Source organism: Harmonia axyridis, chromosome 4 (assembly GCF_914767665.1).
Source record: "Harmonia axyridis chromosome 4, icHarAxyr1.1, whole genome shotgun sequence".
Taxonomy (NCBI): Eukaryota; Metazoa; Arthropoda; class Insecta; order Coleoptera; family Coccinellidae; genus Harmonia; species Harmonia axyridis.
Genome location: NC_059504.1, coordinates 13,446,994 through 13,470,931, shown reverse-complemented (window position 1 = coordinate 13,470,931; position 23,938 = coordinate 13,446,994). Strand labels below are relative to the sequence as shown.

Sequence of the window (23,938 nt, the reverse complement as noted above, 5' to 3'; positions counted from 1 at the left end):
AATCCTATCATTACATTTGAAATTTCAGAGAAAAATGAACAAAACAATGAACTTCTGACTTAGCGCTCCCTATCTGAAGCAGCTCAATCAAATTCATCATGAGTATATTTTTTCCTTAATCAACAAGATGTTGTCTCTCAAATAAGATCTAATTTGCTCAAAAATGTTGAGCCAAACTGAAGTTACAAACATTTCAATCAGTCAGATTTCTATCTTTCCCCCACCCTTATTCGATGTCGCAAAATCGAAAGTGACAATACAAACAGATAGAGAATTTTCCAAGGTTTACAGTGATGTTATTTTTTTTCCAACTTAATATGAAAATTTTTCGAGTAAAATGCATTTTTCTACTCGACGATAGCTATTACGCCCCCTAGCGATGGAGGTATGAACTTCAAAACAATTTCCAGTGTTTTCTTTTGTTTACTTTAGTGGTAAAATTTTTTACCGCAAGTCTCTACGATGAGTGGATCCTGAGATATAGCCGCTTACCTCGCTTATTTGCCCACCCTGTACACAATGCATGAAGTCAGATTTGATTTTATCTAATCTTATTACACCTTTCCTGAATCATTATGAAATATCAGATATTCATATCTACCTGCTTATCAGTGAGAAATGTATGTTGAATTATTGCAAATCTCCGAGTATTTTGATTTCTATACAAAGTGTTTCATAATTGTGTCAAAACTTTTGGGGTATATCAATACATCAAAACAAAGAGCAGTTTATTTTACAAATTTGTTGAGAATGTGAAACTGAGAAAAAGAATTTCTCAAAGTTTCTATGCTTTTTCTGGACGTTATATTTTTAACCCTTTTTTTTTGCGTTAGATTGATAGCAATTTCAGTTGTACATCTTTTTCTTAACTTGATTAAATCGAACAAACTCAGTAAGTTCTTTTGTGCTTTCAATAAAACAACAAAATGAAAGCTATACCTGGAAATGCATCCCTTTCGGAAAACAGAACTCAGGAATATTCTTTTTTATGGACTCAGCTTCCAAGCTCATGAAAGGAGAGGCGTTTTCTTTAAAACCATTTGGAATATTTCCAAAGAAACTAGTGTATGTTTGTAGCATTTTTCAATTTTACCTTAATTTATTTTCAGTATTAAGGAAAAAACTATACTACAGCCCCTAGACTGACAATTTGAAATGGGAATTCTGTCACAAAAAATTCATCTTTGGAAGAAATATGCTTATATTGATGAATATAGCAAATCAAATTTAGGGATGCTTGAAAATGAAAGAATAAAATTTGAACTCATTAAAAACATTCTATGGAAGTTAGAGGAACTTAGATTGTAGTAAACATTTCTTATCAAAAAAAAATTTATTTTCCACTTTGCCTAATTCGATATGATTTTATTTTGTTTCTAACTTGAAAATGATATCTGCAATCAAATACTGAATGCGAATTCACCTATTCCATACTCGAATTGAATAACACTTTCTTCAATTGTGTATGGTTTGACGATAAACAAAATATGTTAATATTTCAAACACTTCACATGATGTAAGACTCAGCAGGTCCAAGAGAAAGAACGTCAATCAAAAACAAATAATACAAAACATCTCATATATTTCATTGCCTAATTATAGTGCTCTTCGTTATAAAGAAGAACATACATGAAAAAATTCAACGATATCAAGAAATGATAATATCATTAAACAAATACTTTTATTTATTTAAATCTAGGTGTTTTATATCGGGGAATGTCAATAAATAAATTTTTTAAGGAGTGAGTGACACGACGACTTTCATAAATATGTAGCTATGTACAAATGTGGCTTCAGCTTGAATCTTTCCTAGGTAATGAATCGATGTTACGCATCCTGACTGAGTAGATTATCCATTCCCCGTCCTAAGTAAGAAATAGATTTCTTTGTTTGTTCGATCATTTTATCAGTTGTTCTAGATAAATCTTGCACTTCCCTATCTAGCTTTGTTATCACCCACTCTATTGCTTGCCTTCCTTTACACGCATTATTTGAGATCTTATTGGTTAGGAGATCTTCCATATAGCTGGAAAGAGGTACTCCCTTCACGGTAACTATAGCTTCCTGTTTGAGTAGGGTTTTCGCAGAATCCTCCGGATGAGGTACATACTTTAGAGTTTCGTTAACTGCTATGTGGCTGCAGAACGTGAGATTAATTGTCCTTAAGGTCATGGATCTTAAACTTGGGTTCACTTCACTTTCTTCGCTGGCGTAGCATACATTCGCTGATCCAATCAACTGAAACAAGGTAATTTTATCAGAAAAAATTCAGATTCAAGTGAAGTAATAGATTGCTGGACAAGAAAATTTTGTATTGATTTTCAACAGATGTTACTTTCTTTTCATTGTCAATGTTTTCTTCCCCTCTATTCAAAGCACCCAACACCTACAATTAAAAAATGTGCAAAATGTAAATATACACATTTTATTGTCCATTTGAGATATCTCTGATTTATAGGACAAAAACGAAAAAAACCATTACTATGGTACTTTGTCAGTATAAAACTCTCAAGTGAAATTATCTATAGAAAACGCTAGATAAAGTAAACCGGAAGCCTAACAAGGAAAAATGTGTTTTGTTTGTATCTTCATATTGAATAAAAAGAAAATATATACGTAAATGATATTAGAAATATGTTTTATCGTCGGAATTGATTAAACAGATGAATAAATATTGGATCACTGTAGAAGTAATAATAAAATTCTATAGATCATTAGTTATTGCCAAAAGATGCATCAGTATATGATTTTTTTAAATTAATCTGACTTTAAATCAAGCGTTTTTCTGTTATACCTCGCTTTAGGTATTTCAAGAATCCCAAATGAGACCTTAAAATAAAATACAAATTTTAAGTGAAACATAAAATTGAATTTCGATCAATCCTTTCAAGTGAATTGATCCATTAACATTCTGAAAAGTACTAAAATTAATCTCTGTGTTTATTACGTCAGCCATTATCAGTTTGTTGCTCCCCATATTACATAAGTACGAAATTCACAGCGATACATTTCAATAACGCATGAGATGATACAATGCAACAGCGTGAATCAATGAAATGAAAATAAAATCACAAAATCTCGTGGTTACATAAACACGTGGGTGACGCCACTGGCCAAGGAAAAGCCTAATTTTGGACGAAGCATGTGCCGATTTCATCGCATTTTCATTTCAATTTCATGAGTATAATTTAATAATAAGATTTTAATTGAAGATGAATTGACGTACTACGATGTAAAAAAAACAATGCAAATCATGATCAATTATTCACGGCGAAATATCTTGACTTGGTTTCATTAATAAACTAAACTTCAACTAGTAGCTAGTCCGATCGATATTCTTCTTGAATTTTTTATGGTTTTGGTAAAGCGATCACCATGGAATTCGATATTATATACAATTAATTTTAACTTCCACTGTTTTATTCGTTAGATAACATTTGTTTCGCTACACAGAAGCCTAATTTACGCGTTAGAATTGAAATTAGCAAAAATCGCAAGAACTGTTTTCTTATTAGAATAACAAATTCCCAGTACTTTCTTGACATAATTCTTTTTTCCACAGACGATTCCGAAGGTTTCAAAATGAAGGCCATGTCATAATAATTTTATAAAAAATCGAAAAATGTTAGCAATTACTACTTCTGTTAAATTGCCAACAGGTGTCCAATTCAACAAGCAACAGATCAATAATGTAAAACGATACAAACATTAGGAACGCAGACGGGTCAAACATGCTAGTTCGCCTCATTTAGTGAAGTTCCGACAATTCTATTCAAACAAAAGCGAGATCGATAACTAGCTCTTATCGCTTTTCCCGTCCAATTTTTTATCATCGGGAATTTCGTGTTGGACAATGGGAAACAATGAAAATATAATAGAAATGATGACGAAATATTATGCAAAAATGAATGTCGAATCTAAATGAATGTTCGTAGGTATGTAAGGCGAATTTTGCTATGTTAAATATACTGCAAAATTCGCCTAACCAATCGCATAAAGAGTGTTTTTTTTCTTTTGAGCCTCAACATGAAACTAATCACGGCTTTCAAGTCTATCGCACAGAAATAGCTCGCATTATCCAGACCGTACAGTAAATGAAACGAAATTTTCCACATTCTCCCTAGATTTATATCTTATTACAACCTTTTTATGTAATTAGTTGGGAGATCTTCGGAAATTTTGAACATTAACTCGAAAATTTGAAGATAATTCATTTGAACTTCCCGCCAGATAAAGTTTCGAAAAAAAACATTTTCAATATTTTATATAATGAAATGAGTTTATCATGAAAACCTGGAATTTGATTGACTAACAGCTTCAATGAGCATTGGAAATCGACAAAGGTAAACCTTCGTTCCCAAGTAAAGAATCATTAATGTGGAAAATCTATAATTTATTAGTTTATCTTAACCTAAAAATGTCATTTCTCGATTGAATCGAAAATTACTTCTAAACATCCAATTATACTTCTCGGAAAGAATGAATGTCCTATCACATGGATTAGAAATTATAATGATGATGAAATCTAAACTAAAATGTAGTAGAGGATGCAAATCACGACGAAATAATTGAAGGTTAAGCCAGTTGTAGATAGATTTAAGATACTTACTGCTTGAGCCCATCTAGGAAAATACCATTTTGAGCTGACTAATCTATGGGAATGCAGTACACCATCCACAACTTTTCTTTCGATAACATCCGTACCAATAACTGCTGGATTGTGAGGATTAGGATATTTCCTCCAAGCAGCTATAGTTACAGTTTCCCAGGAATGGCTAAAAACAATAACATTCAATAACGTATTTTCACACCATCAAGATCTTTTATACTCACTTGAAAGTGTATTCGCTGGTCCAAATCCTCATTTTTGTACGATTTTATTATAATACTACGAAGCGAGCGACCACACCAAACAACGTCGTCGAGTTCACTGACAGAAAATGACAGTTATCACTACAAAGGTGAGAAATGTGAGAATAGAATCAAAGACGATCTCTGTAATCTGTGATAAAACATGTGTAAGCGTTATGGAATCGCGGGGACAAAAGGACGAAGTTCAAGTTCACTTGTTCAAATTCTAATTCTGATTCACTTAATATTTATTAATGTTCATGAATAGATAAAACTAAGATTTTGTCCTTTCATTTCTTTTACTTTTTTACCTTAAAATTCTATCTAGTTCCGAGGAACTAGTAATACAGAATTTGTATGTGACAAGTGAATATTTTTCCTCAAAAGCAACACTAATGCTAGAAGAAAAACTAGAAAAATTAAAATATCACACTCTGTGTCGACTGGGTTTCAGATTTTTCTATGATCTAGAATAATTTTGAAATGACAGCTCACCGATTTATCAAAACAAAGTGAAAGATGTATACATTTTCTTTTGTTTTTGGAAATTTGTGACTGTCTTATGTGTTTCAAAATTTCATGTTTAAAATTCTAATATAACAAATCATGGAAAACAATACCTTATCCTTCAACACTGGTGATTATTCCGATGCAAATACTGATAACAAATGTGTACAAGATATTTTGAATACCTTTAAAGATCTCAGGGAGTATTCCTATGATGTTGAAAAACAGTTATCTGCCGTACGGCAAGAATCCTTGGTAGATCATATTGCGGAAAGTAAGAATATAGCACATTTACACCGACAGATATCGAGTTGTGATGATATTCTGAAACGTATGGAAAACATGTTGATGTCCTTCCAAAGCGATTTAGGAAATATAAGCTCTGAAATAGTGTCCCTTCAACGAAAATCTATCACTATGAGCCAAGAACTAAGTAATAGGCAAAGCATAAGAGGACAACTTAGTCAGTTTATAGATGATATGATGGTGCCAGATACCTTAATAACTTCTATCATGGATCTGTCAGTTACCGACAAAGACTTTTTAAGTCAACTACAATTATTGAATCATAAATTAGGGTTTGTCAAAGAGCAAGGTTTTAAGGAATCACTGTCTTGTCTGGACGTGAGAGATGTTCTTGAAAAATTAAAGATAAAAGCTATGTCAAAAATACGCGAGTACTTATTGGAACAAATTTATAAATTCAGAAAACCTTTAGGAAACTATCAAGTTCCCCAAAACAATATGTTGAAATTCAAATACTTTTATGAATTCATCTTATCTAATGAAAGAAATGTGGCACAAGAGATTTATAAGGAATATGTAGATACTATGAGTAAAATATATTTTTCATACTTCAAATCCTATAATAATAGAATAATGAAATTACAATATGAAGAGTGTGTTACTAAAGACGATCTTATGGGAATTGAAGATACAGCTTCTAGAGGCTTATTCAATAAATCCCTAAAAAATAAAGGAACCATTTTCACTATAGGAAGCCGTGGTGTTGTATTAGCCCAACAGCTTGAAGCTCCGATTATAGTTCCACATGCTCAAGTGAAAAACAAAGTGGGTTTAGAAATATTCATCACTTGATAATTTTTATATGAAATAATGTATTTCAGTTCCCCTTTGAAGCCCTATTTAGAAGTGAGCAATATGCACTTGTTGATAATGCATGCAGAGAGTATTTATTTATCTGCGAGTTTTTTATGTTGAAAGGTCAACAAGCATTAGATGCTTTTAATGAAATTATGGGAAAAACTACAGGACTTATAAGGGTATGTAATAATTAGTATGTAAAAATTTAGCTAGAGTTATCATTCAGTAAGGACAGGACTAGTAAATACAGGGTGTAACTGAATAAGTGTAAAACATTTAAGGAGGTGATTCCTCATCGAAAAAAAGATAGGATCTTTCATATAAAGAAACTTCATTGGAGCATCCCTTGTTAAGATACAGCCCCTTAAAGGGGGTACATAAAATTTGTATAACAATTTTTTTCACAAGCACTGAAAAAGTTACAATATTGAAATTAACCTGACGTTTTGTACTACCAAAAAGACACTTAGCCAGTAATTTATTTGGTTTACCCCATGGTTGTAAGGGGTGAAAAACGCTCAAATATTCCTGGAGTCTCTCTGATTACCCTGCACGCATCGATGATGCGGTTTCTTAAGTCCTCTACATCGCGAACAGGAGTACGATATACCAAATGCTGTGAATGGCCCCAAATAGAGAAATCGAGAGGATTGAGATCCGGGGATCGAGCGGGCCATTTATGTGGTCCTCCTCGACCTATCCACTGATTTGCATATGTTTCAGTTAAATGCTGACGTGCTACTTGACTAAAATGGGCGGGAGCCCCATCATGCATAAAAAACAACAACACACAATTAGTATTAATTCAATTTCGAAAATTCCCAAACTGACAGCGTCATACCAATTTAATTGTCACTATCGCTAATAGCGACCTACTAGATAGATTAGTTTCGTATTTTCGCATTTATGACGATGTATCTCTGTAGTTGTTCGTAAAATAATGTTTTGCTGCTTACTGGTTTATTTTGGGCAAAAAACCCAGGAGACATTTTTTGTTCAGAATGAAACAGGCTATCGGAAATAAATTTTTAAATGGTAAACAAATAATAAGACAAAAAGTTACATTGGAAATAAATTTTAGGGGTTGCGTTTTTCACCCCTTACAACCATGGGGTAAACCAAATAAATTACTGGCTAAGTGTCTTTTTGGTAGTACAAAACGTCAGGTTAATTTCAATATTGTAACTTTTTCAGTGCTTGTGAAAAAAATTGTTATACAAATTTTATGTACCCCCTTTAAGGGGCTGTATCTTAACAAGGGATGCTCCAATGAAGTTTCTTTATATGAAAGATCCTATCTTTTTTTCGATGAGGAATCACCTCCTTAAATGTTTTACACTTATTCAGTTACACCCTGTATATTTCAAAAACTATGTAGTTACAACATAAGTTGTTTTGTGGAAGGGTATCTGGAGTTATTTTGGGTATATAGATATTCTTGAAAACCAAATTCAAATTGAGTTAGGTTACTGTTTTATATGCTTCATGAGATAATATTTCAGTCCTTCTTTAAGTGGGACATTCATAATAGACGATGTTTTGAGATACTTTTTTGTATCTAAGTCGCCTTTTAAAATACAAGATACAGTTCTTTTTGAGAAGTGTCTGAAATACTATTTATTTTTGCAAAAAAAATATAAAGTTCTAAGTAACTTTTATTTTTTTCTGACTGATCTGAGTAAGTATGTGTTGAAATGTTAATTGCTTTACTTATTTTGACAATATTTGTTTCAGAAAAATGTTGAATCGTATGTGGATAATTGTTATGACTCTATAGCACTCTTTTTATGTTATCATCTTATTTTACGATACAAAATAATGTGTCACAAAAGATGTGTTCCTGCGTTGGATTATTATTGGGAAAATTTAGAAAAATGTTTATTGGCTAGATTTGAGTACGTTTGTCATCTTAATATTCAAAGTATTAGAGACTGTGATCCTTCTAAATTTCAACCTGAAATGGGACCACACTATGTAAGTATCAAAGGTTTGACTTTTTTTTTGATAAGTTTATCAGTAATCAAAATACATTGCTTAAGTTAGCAAAGGGCTTCGATACACCTCATTTAGCGGGATGAGGAATCGATAATAAGGAATATTTTTATCCTCATCTGAGGTCAATTGGGCAGGTCTTTCTTGAGTATTTTATTAGGTTGCTCTATGAGGAATCCAGGTTGTAGTATTTACCACATAGGTTTTTATCATGTCTTCAACACCTTTTTCAATTAATTTTTCAGATTACTAGACGTTATGCGGAATTCAGTGCTGCTTTAGTTGGTATTAGTGAGAACTTTCCCAATGAATTAATAAACAGACTCTTAGCTGAGTTGCAAGAAGAGGTGGAGTTATTTATTTTGAGAATGGCTGGTATCTTCCCACAAAGAAAAGAGCAATTGATTTTCCTCATCAACAATTATGACATGATTTTGAATATAATTCTGGAACATACCAGAGATAATTCCAAGGAAGTTGAAACCTTCAAGCAAAGGTTATCTGCTAAAAGTGGGGAATATGTCGAAGAAATTTTAAGTCCTTATTTTGGAAGCATGATTCAACATGTTAAAGAAGCTGAAGGTTTTCTTCATAAAGGAAAAGTGGAAAATTATAAAGCTTTAGAGATGAGGGTAGGAGGAATAGTGCAACATTTCACACAAAGCTGGAAAAAATCATTGGAAGAACTGAACAGGGAGGTGTTAATCTCATTTCCAAACCTTGTGACGGGTTCTAGCTTGCTTCAGTTGGCCTTGACACAGCTGGTTCAGTATTATCACAGGTTCCACAAATTATTACCGCAGAGTGCTAGGTCCAATCTAGTTAATATACATAATATCATGATAGAAATGAAGAAATATAAGATAAATTATTAATAATGAAGTAGTAGACTTGTAGGTTTGATGTAATTTACTAACTTTTACATTCCAATACTAATACAGATAGTGCAATTCTATATAATTATTTATTAAATAAATAAAACAAATAAAAAGATAAAATAATTTATGTGTTTTATTTTTGGAACAACTTCCTTAACATGATTTGCCGTATGAGTAAACTAGCAGAAATCGTTACATAGGAAAAATATTTAATGGATCCAGTCCTCGCTTGATGGAAATTGATTATGGAATGAAATAAAACAAATTAATTTCCTCAAATTAATACATTCTGAGATATACACACTATTTTTTGTAAGACCAAATGTGCACTTACCATTGATTTTATTAAAAATCAATCAATTACACTACATACAAGTAATAGTCCAACTAGAGCTTCTGTGTTAGGTGTTTCGTTTATTCCGAAAATAGTGGTGGACTTATTGCCATTTTTTTATTGGTTAAAAGAAATATGTCGCTCTTCTCAGATATGCGTACAGTGACTTTATTTTTAATAAAGTCACTAAAGAGATGCGTAGCCCATGACGCCATCTCTCGGGCAATCAAAAAGTCACTAGTTACTACAATGTAAATATTAAGGAAAATATGATAAAATATAAAATAATTCCAATTGAGTTGGATATGCTTTTTTACCCAAGGGAGGAAAATACTGACTACTCCCGCTTTTGAGGTATTAAAAATAGTTTATTTTATATGAGTCGCCCAAAAAAATGAATAATACGCTAGGTCACAAATGATTCAATTTTTAAACACAATTTCAAAAATTATTTAATAAGCATTTGAGAAAAACTTCGTTGCCATAAAAACCATATCATGTTCAACTAGTATTTATTTACAAATTTAATTCAGAAAACAACAAATGATCATAATTATCTTTTTCGATAATACATATTCACTTAAAATAGGACGAATACAACTCATCTTTAAACCTAAGAAGTAATTAAATACTTAGCATAATTTATAATATACATAGTTAAATTAACAGGTTCGATTTTATACATGCTTACACTTCTTCAGAACCCACTGGGACAGTTTGGTATCTAACTTTTCATCAGCCTTATATTTGAATTAACCAAATTTTAATTTCACTGGTGAATGGCCAAAATTGGGATTTTTTGAATCCCGATAAAAATTTTTAAGGGTGATTTCACAAGAGGGTGTCTATCGCATGGATAACTCCGTTGGTGGCTGGAATGTTTTGTGTACTTAGGTAGTTGTTGTTGATCTTGAGTTTTCCTGCAAATGCAAAAAAAAAATTAGAATTCTTGGTGGTAATTTATTTGTCCAACATTGTATTGAATGGGAGGATCAGAATTATCATTAATTCAATTTATTGATTGCAGAGAGGGAATGGAATGGAAAGTCTATCCTTTGATTGTTATTAATTTAGCAATTTGAATCATTCAAGTGTTATTTGTTGTAGGTATAAAGATGGTAAATACCAAATAGGACGAGTATAACAGCTTTGTAATTATCGATACCTTATTAACAATCTCAATTGTGATTTATGATGTTTCGAGAAAGTAGAAATGTTTCGCTCTTCACATTTATGGAAAGTTGTTCAATTATTTCCATTTGTTTATCTTTCGATTTTTCTTATTTTCTCTGATATTGGAAATTAATTCTCTTTTTCATTATAATCATCATAATTTCCAAAATTAAGGCCAGAAGTGGTTACACACACTACCAAAACCGAAACCAAATGCTTTATTTATTGCCTTTCCAGGATTCTGAATAATTTTTTTTTATCTAAAAGTATAATAGCCCTTATAATTTCGCAGAATCTTTGAATATTCTTATTTCAGTAGAACCTTTGTAATTTGTAAATGATTTTGAATATTTTGATTTGGGACATTCGATCAGGTAGGAGAAAATCAGAGTGTAAGCTTTGTTCCTTTTTCTTCCGCATATACATTGACATTGAATACCTTTGATAGAAAGCAAAAGGTTAATCCGTCTAAAACGTGAAAGCGAAATCTTCCAAGCAACTCTTATAAACCTCCTCACAATACCCAATATAATCATTTGATGATACGTATCAAGTTCATTACCGTGCAAAGCTCCTGGCTATGTTTTGAATAATGGTTGTTACTCCATTTCCGCTGTAAGGAAAGCAACATTGTTATGATTTTATAATATGCTCCAATTTTGTCTGCCTTGGATAACATTTAATTGAGTGATCTTTTTCCTATATAATCTTTCATTTTTAATGCATAGGTACAGGTATACGATAACATTAAGAAGGCAATAAACAGAGGGCGTTCCTAAATTGGAGGTATACGAACGAAAATGACAGATTCCTCGGATCATTTTGAGAAAAGAGTCCAAAAAACTAGGTCTGCAAACGCTTTGTTTTCGAGATAAAGGCGGGTATTGAAGTTTTTGATTTTTTTTCAATTTTTTCTCTTAGCATCTTTCTTTCACAAGATATTTAACAAACATCCTGTAAATATAGGGTGTTTTTTTCGAGGTATATAACTTCAAGTTGGCATTACTGTTCAAGATGGTGACCGATTTAACAGCTGTCAAGTGATTTATTCTCAGTTTGGTTTGGCAATTCATCATCAATAGACTCACGCCTGAACAACGCTTGCAAATAGTGTAATTTTATTTCGAAAATAATGGTTCTGTGCGGAATACGTATCGCGCACTACGTACATTAGCGATGAAGCGCACTTCTGGTTGAATAGCTACGTCAACAAACAAAACTGCCTCATTTGGAGTGAAGCTTATCCTCAAGTGTATGTCGAAACACCGTTACATCCAGAAAAACTGATTGTTTGGTGCGCTTTATGGGCAGGTGGAATCATTGGTCCGTACTTCTTCAAAAACGATGATGGCCAGAACGTTAGTCAATGGTGATCGGTATAGAGCCATGATTACTAACTTTTTCGTTCCTGAATTGAACAACCATGATGTCCAGGAGCTGTGTGGTTCCAACAAGACGGCGCAACATGTCACACAGCTCGTGCCAAAATCGATTTATTGAAAGACACGTTTGGTGACCGCCTAATTTAGCGTTTTGGACCTGTGTTATGCCGATATACAACCACAAATGTTGGAAGAAGTCATCGAAAATTGGACGTCCAGATTGGACTACATCCGAGCCAGCTGTGGCAGTCATATGCCAGAAATCATATTTAAAATGTAATGTCACAAGATTATCTTGCGGATAAATGAAATTCTATTCAATTGCAATTTAAAGTTCTATAGCTCTAAAAAAACACCCTTTATAAAGGGAATCGATAAAATTTGGTTGGAAATTTCTTCACTAGTGACGAAAATCTATTCGTTTATTAATGAAAAACTTCGCTTTTGTATTTTTGTCGGATATTGTGTGGATATTCCAAAAAATGTGGAACGCTTCACGATTTTGCGTGTCATCCTTGCGCAGGGGCCATGCTAATCTTCTCTGTATCGTTCCAATTTTAGTATATGTACCGCCGAAGCGAGTACACCCTAAGATAGGAAGGGTGGCTTTATATTCGTAAGGGTAGTAGGAACCAGTGAGTAATATATAGCTCACAAAATCGTCGGAATCGAAGTTGGTTTTTGAAAAGAGAGGTTGATGAATTTATCTTTTGGCATATTCGAGTTCTGGCGAGTTGGATTTAACCGAAATAAGTATAATTTATGTTTATGCAAAATAATGATAATCCAAGTTGTATTGTTGGTTGCATATCTCAGTGTTAGTGAAGGGCGCTGTGCATATTTTCAGAACATTTTCTCAGATCAAAATCTGAATATAATAGATATCGACGCAGAATTTTCTCAGAAACAGCGCCTAAAAAACTGTATTTCGTGAAATGAATCGTTAGATGAATATAGTGCAATTCACTTTCACTAAATATTAACGATTCATCGCTCCATTATGTAAATACTTAAAACAAACAATAGCAGACATTACTCACTTCAGATGGCATGAAATGAAGAATTGTATCATTTCCTTGTAATTGTATCATCGTTTTATAAACATTCGAGCCGAGATGGAAATGAACCGTTTAATTCGTAGGTAATTATAATAACTTGCGCAACCTTTTTATGTTGGCAATTTATTATCTTCGATAAATAACTTTTGGAATATTACTATGAGAAACATTTTTACTTTACATAACAGGATTCATTAATTTTGAATGATAAAAATCAAGGAATCAAATAACAATAATTCATTGAAAAATTGAGGATATATACCTTAACCAAAAAATATGAAGTGACTAATTTTTTTGGGAATTCTTCTGGCTATTTGTTGGGAGAATTGAAGGAGGGACAAAAAACTAGAGGTATTTTCATGGGGGGGTAGAGGTTACAGCAAGAAGACTCAGCATTTATCTCAAATAAATTTTTAATTCAAATTAAAAGTCGATTTTATCGGTAATAGAAATCTTGAATGAATAATGTTCTTTTTGAATGATCGGCGAGGCTATAACTTGGATACCATCAAAAGTAGAAAAAAAATTATGATTGCAAAATATGTCTTTTAGTTATAGGAAACAATGCACTAACATTAATTTCATTCTGAATGATCATGTTAATGCTACAACGAAAGAATAATTTTTTTTGGGATTTTAAACACCTGCAAAAATGTTAAATGAAGAAAGTGTTTTATTTTTTGAGACTCGCCTTGTATGTTGGCATATGGAAATAATACAGTTGAATCAAAATCTTGGCTTGATGAAGAGTTTCCGGGGTCTGCACCAAGAAAATCAACCATCATTGATTGGTATGCTAAGTTAAACGTGGTGAAATGAGCACCGAAGACGGCGAACGCAGTGGACGCCCAAAAGAGTTGGTCACCGACGAAAAAAATCAAAAAAGTTCACAAAATAATTTTGAATGACCTTAAAGTGAAGTTGATCGAGATAGCAGACATTGTGAAGATATCATCTGAACGTGTAGATCATATCATTCACGAGTATTTGTACATGAGAAAGCTGTATGCAAAATCGGTACCGCTCGAGCTCACAATATCGATCAAAAGCAACAACGTGTTTATGATTCTGAGCAGTGTTTGAAGCTGTTTAAGTGCATTAAACCTGAATTTTCGCGTGGATTTGTGACAATGGATGAAACATGGTTCCATCATTTCATTCCGGAGTCCAATCGACAGTCAGCTGAGTGGACTGCACAGGATGAACCGAATCCAAAGCGAGGAAAAACAAAACATATAGCAGGCAAGGTTATGGCATCAGTATTCTGGGATGCGCAAGGTTTAATATTCATTGATTATCTACAAATGGTCCAGAACATCAACAGTGATTATTATATAGCGTTAGTGGATCGTTTAAAGTATGAAATCGTTGAAAAACGTCCTTATTTGAAGAAAAAAAAGTTGCCGTTTCATCAAGACAATGAGTCGTGTCAAAAACCAATGAAAACAATGGGAAAATTGCATGAATTGGGCTTTGAATTGCTTCTGCATCCTCAGGATTCGCCAGATCTGGCCCCCAGCAACTTTTTCCTGTTCTCAGACCTCAAAAGAATGCTCGCTGGAATGAAATTTCTCGCCAATGAAGAAGTAATCGCCGAAACTGAGGCCTATTTTGAGCGAAAGACAAATCATACTACAAAAATGGTATCGAAAGTTGGAAGATCGCTATATTCGCTGTATCGCCCTCGAAGGCAACTATGTTAAATAATAAAATCGAATTTTGACAATAAAATGTGTTTTACTATGGTAAACCGGGGACTTGACCTGTTAAAATAGGAATTTCATGCTTCATGCCAAATTTCATGTCAATCGTCCCAGCAGAACCAGAGAAAATTCAAGAAGAATATCGAAAAAAAAACTCAATATTTTCTCTGTATTCCAAAACTCAGACTATGAAAATTTCGAGAGATGTGGGTCCAATTTTTTTTGTCGAACATCCTTAATGTTCTATTATTGGATTTAATACGAGACCTTATATCTCATGATACTCATGTAAAACCGCATGTTATACACCTATAGCACCTGCTTAATCGAGATAAAAGAACTGCCTTGCATTGTTTCACGCGTTGAACGTTCTTTAGGCGTTTTCACTTTTATCTTCATTCACACTGACATAATGGATGGTCTTCTATTAACGCATCAACCGTAGGCAACACCATCATAATACGTTAATTCGCATAGTTGAGCCTCCCAGATAATTTTCGCTCTTCACTTTCTCATCTCACGATGGCAACTTATACTTTCTACCGAGATGCGAGTTCGTTGTCTGACCTGCATCTACTTACATTACATTCTTTTTCTTGAAGAACATACATGTTTGTGACCGTTGATCTTTGGAGACTCGCCTCTACCAATCGTAACATTTGAATACATGCATTTTAGATTATCTACTGCTATTCAGATATGTTGTGCTAACTGCTGAGTCTACAAGAATTTGCATCAATAAGCATCAAAGAAAAATTTAATCACCATTAATATTATTTATTCATAATGATTTATCAAAGTTTTTCAATACTTTGATTGCAATCTTTGAATTCGCTGGAAATGGTTAGCTTGATGAAGAATTTGTATCCAAATATACAATATTTTTTCGAGAAAATGAGGAAAGTCTTGACGTGAACTCAGGAGCTTTTGAGCATTCGTTCATGAATTCGCTAATTGCACCCTTGAAGACCATAACTGTATATAAGTATGTGTAAGGTGTAGTAAAAAGAAATATATTATTTTGGCATGAAACACAAGGCTATAATTACTATAGTTACAATGATTCGATTCAGATCGTATATGCACCGTTTTGTTAGATAACTTGTTGCCATTTTGAAGGTAATATCATTAGCTATGCCTCTCTCATAGAGCCCTCGTCTCTATTGGCAAAAAATTGAGACTGTCGATTTTCAAAAGCCTCCGTTGAAACGAATTTTTCACCATCAAAATTTTTCGCGATGGACAGGAGGTTATCACTTGGTGCCAGGCCCGGACTATAAAGTGGATGCATAAGAACCTTCCAATCAACATTCGATGTGTGTGGCCTGACGTTGTCTTGATGGAACACAATTCCTCTCCTATTGGCCAAAGCTGTCCATTTCTGGGCGATTGCTTCTTTCAGATGGTCCAATTGTTGACAGTAAAGTTCCGAGTTGACAGTTGTGCCGTGAAGGAGCAGCACATAGTAGATAATTCCCTGCCAATCCTACCAAACCCACAGCAAAAACTTCCTGGCCGTCAATATTAGCTTGACCACCGTTTCAGCAGACTCACCGCGTTTGAACCACTACCGTTTTCGCTTGACGTTGTCGTAAATGATCCACTTTTCATCACTCGTTACCAACCGTTTAAAAAATGGGTCGATTTTGTTGCGATTCAGCAGTAATTTGCAGATGGAAATTCGGTCCTTAGGTTTTTTTTTGCGTTAAGACGAGTGGTACCCTTATGCCAATGGTTTCAAAAGGGTTTTGTTCAATCTTCAGGTCTTGGGCAATCGAAACAGTGCTTACATGACGGTCCGAATCGACAATGTTAATGATTTTATTATTTATTTCATTTTTATTTGGACAATTGGCCTTCCAGTGCGTAGTGCATCTTCGAGATCGAAATTACCGAAAAGGAATCGAAGAAACCAAAATTGCGCGTGGCTGGATGTTACAATATCAGGACCATGAACACTATTCACATTTTCAGCCGCCTGGCTTACATTTTCGCCTTTATCGAAAAAAAACTGTGAAATATACAGTATATAGAGTATGCTAGTGACCATCTTGAACGCGCGCTCAAACCTAACTGAGTCAACTTAAACTTATCACAAAACTTTCATGAAAGTTTTTGTAGTACAGAATCTCATCTTTCTATCGCTATCTAGTGGAACCTGATCGGACTTATACAACGCGAGATAACATTCTATTGCAAAATAATGGATTTCTTTTTACTACACCTGAAATGTGGTCTCCAAGAGCTTTTGTATTTTCGCTTACGCATTTTGTTAGTTTTTCAATCGACTCACTATTTGTCGTATTGTAGACAAATTTAAAAGTGAACTCAGTATTAAGTCAGAATATTGAGTCAATTGACTGGATATGAATTCAGTTCATGAATTCTCCTTAAATTTATCTCAGTATTCACAGTGATTTTGATGAACCAATTCAACAATCTCTCTCTACGTTGAGCAAGTATCTATGATTGAATAGCATAACCTATACCGATCACAAATGACATAAGAAATGTCAAAAAATAAAACACAGTGTTGCCATTACAGGTAACCATTTTAAATTGAATAATTGGAAAACCGAAAATAACTGATACAATTTCAAGTATCCTTAATTTTCGATTATGGAATTCTTGCAAGAAACTCTAAGCGACAAATTGCATGATTCCAAAGTGGAACAACAATAAATCATGCCAACTTCGCCCCAATGGAATAGATCTAGATTCAGACGTCACGAAAGAATATTTTCTATCTATACTCATCAGTTTGCAATCAGCCTGCCTTTCACTCCATCGAAAATTCCACCTTTCTTTTTCATTGTCGAACACAGAGATACCTAAAGCTGCAATCAGACGATTGACGCGATAAAATCGATCCAATTGTCAGATAATTGTGGCAAAATATTGAAATGTTGGCACAGAAGAGAGTGAGGAACTTCCCTCATATTCACGGTGTATAATTAAGTGTTGAGAATGAAGAGGTTGATCATTAAATGGTACGGTATCATTATTTGTTTACAGCTTGCCAATTCCTTATAGTTTCGCTGATTCTTATAGGGAATATTATATGCTGGCTCACGGTTCTGCCATTGTTGAATTCAAGAGTTTGAATTTTTGAGTACCCACTTACTGATAGATGGTTACTTTCTACTCGATTAGGAGATGTTCGTGCAGCCTTCTCTAGTGGCTTGATTCATATATTTTCGATTTATTATTTCTAATAATATTGATGTTTTTTTGATATACTTTTATGTAACTGAAATTCAATTCAAATTTTCTTTACATGATACAAGACTACAAGAGATACCAGTTATTATCAAGTACTGAGCCGTGCTCTGTATCACTTTTAAATTTGTCTCTTATACGACGAATGTGAGTGGATCAACTCAATAATGTCATCCATGAATTCTTCTTAAATTTCTCTCAGTATATTTTGATGAAACAATTTCTTAACGTTGTTGAAGCGTGTGTCTTTCCATGATTGGATGACATAAGAAATGTAAAAAATAGCATACAGTGTTGCTGTAATAACAATTTTGAAATGAATATAATTCCTATTGGAAAACACTTTTTTTCGCTAAAAAGTATGGCATTATTCTATCTTGTAACGCCTATAAAGAAACCTGGCCCCCAATTCAAAACTCTGTTTTAGTTAAAAACTTGAATTGAAATATTCAGCTCACCTGATTGTTTGTTTATCGTGATCTGCCTTTCTGGTTGCAGACTTTCTTTGATCTGGAAATATCTCATACCATTGGTGTATAAGGTTCCTGGAATGAGGTGCCTCAGTACCAATTCTCTTGCTATTTTCTTGTCAGATACCATTCTGCTCAATTCTTCACTGGGTAGTCCAACGAAAGCTTTGTCGGTTGGGGCGAAGAGAGTGAAGGTTTTGGAACCTTGGAAGAAAAAGAACAGTCAACAAAAAGAAAAGAATCATTCATACATGTTTTTTGCTCTCTTGTTGCAGAACAGCGAGCTATAAATTTATATAAAATTTATATTTATACACAATTTCTTGAAGAACGTATGAGTTTTTGAGACAGTGTTTTTTTTTGAGACCGATATCTCAAAATCAATACATCTGATTTCACTGAAATTTTGTGTGTATTAAATGTATAAAAAGTAAATCGGTAAAATGAGTTATCGAAAAATTCATCTAGGCCATTTGAACATGGGAATGATAGTATATTACGTATCAAGTGTTGTAAAAAGTATATTACGCATGAATGGAAAATTACGCACTAAGCAGCGTAATGAAAAGAGCGTAATTCCATGAGTGCGTAATTGCTTTACAAGACGCATTACGTACAATCTCACCTAAACGAGTTTTATGACCATTTCCTGTATGCTAAAAAAGTGTAAATTTCACTATATTCAAATTGTGAAATTTTTTGAGATAATTCGTGAAAAAATTACATACAGGATACCCCGAAACTATGGTGATAAATTGAACATTCTTCTTGAAAAATAAATAAGACTATCCTTATATATCTTTTCTCAAATATCGTTCGTTGCAGAGATAATTTTTATTTATAACTTACACAGTTTCCATAATTTTTCAATTAAATTTGAAAGAATTGTTACGTTCAATAGGTGCTTCATTTCGAAAAAAAAATCACATTTTCAGATTTTAAGTATTCCCCATCCAATTAAAAAAAGTATACTTGTTTGAATCCGGAAGAACCAACCGTTTTCAAGATAATTGCGCCTTTATGAACAAAAGCATACTATACAGGGTGTATATGAATAATTGCGAAATAATTTAGGGATCTAATTGACATCCAATGTCGGAACGAAATTTTTCTGAGAACTGGTACAAATATAAAATAAATGCAATAAAAAAAAACAATAACGAACTTTTCACAAATTGAAAATTACTTTTCGGGCGCCATATTCAGGGGGCTCTAACCATGTAGGAAGTAGTTAAGAAAAAAGGTTATATGAAGGGCACACCCTATTTTTAGACAAGGAATCACCTCTTAAATTTTTTCGCAACTATTCATATATATCCTGTATAATATCGAAAATTTTCTTCGGCAGTAATTATTTAACAAGTTATGAATAAGAATTACTTTTCTATTTCATATTCAACATATTACAACATATCTATTCATCATTGCAACGAACGATATTTGAAAAAAGAAAAGCTAATCTTCTGTTTCAATTTGGCACCTTAATTTCGGGACACCCTGTATCTATGTTCATACGAATACATATGAATAACCACGCAAAAGTTTCTAACAAGACGTTTGTCCTTGTCTCGTTTTTTCTTCTCAGCCAATATGACTATTTTAAGACATTTTTCATAAAAACCTTGTACCTTAATGATCGATGATATTCAGCGACAGTCTCTTCTGCCACCCAAACGCAGTACGTATCCTCGTTATCCAATTAAAAACAATCACGAAACTTCATCCAGTTAAATAATAAAATAATAAAACAGAAACGAGTTGGGAAATAAACCCACAAATGCAATAATCCTGGGAACTGAATTCTTGTCTTATTCGCATCAACTATTAATGCTGATATTCTCCACTTAATTATCTACGCATTCGGCAGAGGCAGATCATAAAACGCCAATTGCTAACTCGGATCGATTCATTCGATTCGGTTGTCCAAGTGTGAGAAGTGGAGTCTTTTGCAACGATTCGGTTTTTTTCGGGCTTACGTAATGGAATGGAATAGATGTTCGTTGAACCGTTTTCGGAAGGAAATTGACGTGAAATGGTACGCATCTGGGATTCTTGCATTTCGCAACCTTTACCAATATGAATAAAAAAACCGCAGACGGTAGTTTACAGAAGGAACGATGATTTAACAAGTTTCCGCTCGATTAGGTATCTGAATTACTTGGAGGTCCTTTGAACTCGGCAGTTCTACTTTTAACCTCCAGTGTTACCATTGGCAAGGTGGATTGTTGCGAGAATTATAGTTGCAGTTAGTAGCTAAGTTCACGCTGTCGGTTAAATATAGGAACCGGAGGTCGAAAGAATAGGATTTAGTGGAGCAATACTACCTTTGTTAATTTGAATGAAAAAACCGCAGATGGGAGTTTGCAAAAGGAACGATGATTTAACAAGTTTCCGTTCAATTAGATATATGGATTACTTGGACGTTTTATGAACTCGGAAATTCTACTTCTGACCACCGGTGTTACCATTGGCAGGGCGAATAGTTGCAAGAATTATCGTTGCAGTTAGTAGCTAAGTTCACGCTGTCGGTTAAATATAGGAATCGGTGGTCGAAAGAATAGGCTTTAGTGGAGCAATACTACCTTTGTTAATTTGAATGAAAAACCCCAGATGGGAGTTTACAAAATGAACAATGATTTAACAAGTTTATGCTCGATTAGATATCTGAATTACTTGTACGTCCTATGAACTCGGCAGTTCTACTTTCAACCTCCGGTGTTACCATTGGCAAGGTAGATAGTTGCGAGAATTATCGTTGCAGTTGGTAGCTAAGTTCACGCTGTCCGTTAAATATAGAAACCGGTGTTGAACAGAATAGGCTTTAGTGGAGCAATATTGCCTTTGTTAGTTTGAATGAAAAACCGCAGATGGAAGTTTGCAAAAGGAACGATGATTTAACAAGTTTCTGCTCGATTAGATATCTGAATTACATTGGACGTCCTATGAACTCGCCAGTTCTACTTTTGACCTCAGGTGTTACCATTGGCAAAGTGGATAGTTGCGAGAATTATCGTTGCAGTTAGTAGCTAAGTTCACGCTGTCGGTTGAATATAGAAACAGGAGGTGAAGAAAATGTGCTTTAGTGGAGCTTTTGTTAATTTGAATGAAAAAACCGCAGAGGGAGTTTACAAAAGAAAAAAACACTCGATTAGATATCGATAACGCTGTCCGTTAAATCTAGAAACCCTCTAGAATGGTACCTTCTGTCAACGTGACAGTGTTTTTTTGAATTTCGTTTTCATGGAAAGTTTTTTGACTCACCCTGTAGAGAATCTGCCAAACCTCCTGCGAAAAGTGCTCGAAGGAAATTGGTGAAACGTCTTTCCCTGTCTGATTGAAGGGTCTGCACAATATCACCAACAGGAAGAGGGAACATAACCCTATCCACTGCGTGGGCCATACCTTGGGGAATCTCTATGTCTTTTTTGTCATCTAGGACTTTGGCACCGTTTATGGTGGTCAACTGAAATTGAAAAAATTGAATTTGTCATTCTATTATCTTAGTATCAATATACTTCTACTTCAATAAAACCAAAATTAGGGAAATTTCGAAAATGTATTTTGATGCTTGAGAAGTTTGCAATTGAATTCAGTTTTGAAACCAGTTATTGATTTTTTCTTTTTATTGAATCATTTTTCTCAATTTTCATCTTTTATTTTTTTAACTATTAATACTTATCTTCAAAACCTTTTAGTTTATACCTTCTCAACTTCAAATTGAGACTAATCACATTCGATTTGAGATCAAACAATTTCAAAATGATCATAAAAAACTTCGAAATGGTTAGCAGAATCAAATTGGAAATAAATATCTTCAAAATGAGAATGAACAACTTCAGAATGGTTAACACAATCGAATTGGGAATGAACACATTCAAGCAGATTTGTGTTGTTTGCAATAATAATGGAGATTGAAGAGACCAGCACATATATTATTTGACAATGAATGTTTTGGAAGTATCAAATTTAATTGTAAATGTTATTTCTCAATATGGAATTGTTTAATCCCAATTTGAATGTGTTTATTCCTCAGAGAAATAAACATAGATAGAGGGAGCATATGTCATTTCCAGTAAGTAAATTTTGTCCCCAACATGAACTATCAAATTTGACATGAAGCGCGCGGAAATGGAAGCATATCAGTGATACGATATTTCACACAATTTGCGAGTTTCTCCTCAAAGAACACATTTCTTATGTCCCATAGTCAATCAACGTTTCATATTTACTCAAAATATATTGAAATAAATACCTAAATATATCAGAAATTCAGAAAACAATCTTCAGACGTGCTAAAACGACGTAAAACAACCGATGACACTAGCAGAGCAAAAGTAGCCAAACCTTGGATTTCAGCAGATAGATACAGAAAATAATGAATATTCTGCTTATTACAAATTCGATCTTTATGAAAATATCGGATTCCAAATATTCAAATTCGCACATTTAATCAAGAATCACTGAAATAAATTTATTTCATTCAATATAATATACATTCATAACGAAATAGTAAAATTGTGAATTTGAAAATATATCACAATCCGATAACGTAATCTAACCATGTTGTGGACATGTAAAAATTGCGTATACACCCTCTATCTATTTTTATTACTCTATGGTTTATTCTTAATCTCATTGAGTTAACCATTTTGAAGATGTTCATTCCCAAATTTGATTGTGTTAACCATTTTGAATGTGATAAATCTCAAATTGAAATTGTAAAGGTATAGTTTCTGTTAAAATTTTTTGATTTCTTCTTAAGTAAATACGTAAGCCTTTCTTATTCTGAAATAATAAGTTCAATAGTTCAATTCAACACGCACAACTCAATATCTCAAATTAATTCTTTGAAAATATTACCTACATGAATAAAAGCATAATTATATCTCGATGAAACTATATGGGTGAAGGTTATATCCTCTGAGGTTATAACATAAGTCTACGCACGTATGTATCAAAAACTAATTGCCGTGTAATAATCTTGATTTCACACTCATATCAGAAGAGCAATTAAGCAAAAATAGAGAATAAATAAAAAATAAATCCTTTCAGTATCTTCTTCAATGCTCAAGTGAATACCTACATGATTCAATCAGAGCAGAAATATTTTCGAATGTTTTACATTAGTAGTTAATGGGAAAGTTGATTTCTATACTCAATAGTTCGAATGATAGATATTTGGTTAATTACCACAATTATTTTTTCTTTATTGTCTCATATTGTTCGTTAGATGCAACAATTAATATTATGAAAAAACAATTATTCTT

The 23,938-nt window shown here is 33.3% G+C and overlaps 3 protein-coding genes and 1 non-coding gene across 4 annotated transcripts in view; 1 reads left to right on the top strand and 3 right to left on the bottom strand.

Moving 5' to 3' along the window:
* Nucleotides 1-1,565: 1,565 nt before the first annotated feature.
* On the bottom strand, nt 1,566-4,994 carry LOC123677814 (protein slowmo). The gene is made up of 3 exons (XM_045614527.1): nt 4,834-4,994; nt 4,610-4,775; nt 1,566-2,238 (listed from the first exon to the last, which is right to left on the bottom strand). Exons 1-3 carry the CDS (start codon nt 4,863-4,865, stop codon nt 1,828-1,830), a joined length of 609 nt encoding a protein of 202 aa, XP_045470483.1. The 5' UTR covers nt 4,866-4,994; the 3' UTR covers nt 1,566-1,827.
* A 332-nt stretch (nt 4,995-5,326) lies between these two features.
* LOC123677813 (vacuolar protein sorting-associated protein 52 homolog) lies at nt 5,327-9,452 on the top strand. The gene is made up of 4 exons (XM_045614526.1): nt 5,327-6,429; nt 6,486-6,641; nt 8,197-8,436; nt 8,700-9,452. Exons 1-4 carry the CDS (start codon nt 5,458-5,460, stop codon nt 9,327-9,329), a joined length of 1,998 nt encoding a protein of 665 aa, XP_045470482.1. The 5' UTR covers nt 5,327-5,457; the 3' UTR covers nt 9,330-9,452.
* A 709-nt stretch (nt 9,453-10,161) lies between these two features.
* The window catches only part of LOC123678175, a 32,360-nt gene continuing 18,583 nt past the window's right edge, over nt 10,162-23,938 (bottom strand). The window contains exons 4-6 of the mRNA XM_045615044.1: nt 21,933-22,134; nt 18,660-18,875; nt 10,162-10,586 (exon numbers count right to left, since the gene is read on the bottom strand). Of these exons, the coding sequence (XP_045471000.1) occupies nt 10,498-10,586; nt 18,660-18,875; nt 21,933-22,134 (507 nt within the window). The 3' untranslated portion in view covers nt 10,162-10,497. The remainder of the gene's footprint in view (nt 10,587-18,659; nt 18,876-21,932; nt 22,135-23,938) is intronic.
* Nucleotides 12,700-12,806, bottom strand: LOC123679386. The gene has a single exon (XR_006747397.1). It is a non-coding gene; the product is annotated as a U6 spliceosomal RNA (small nuclear RNA).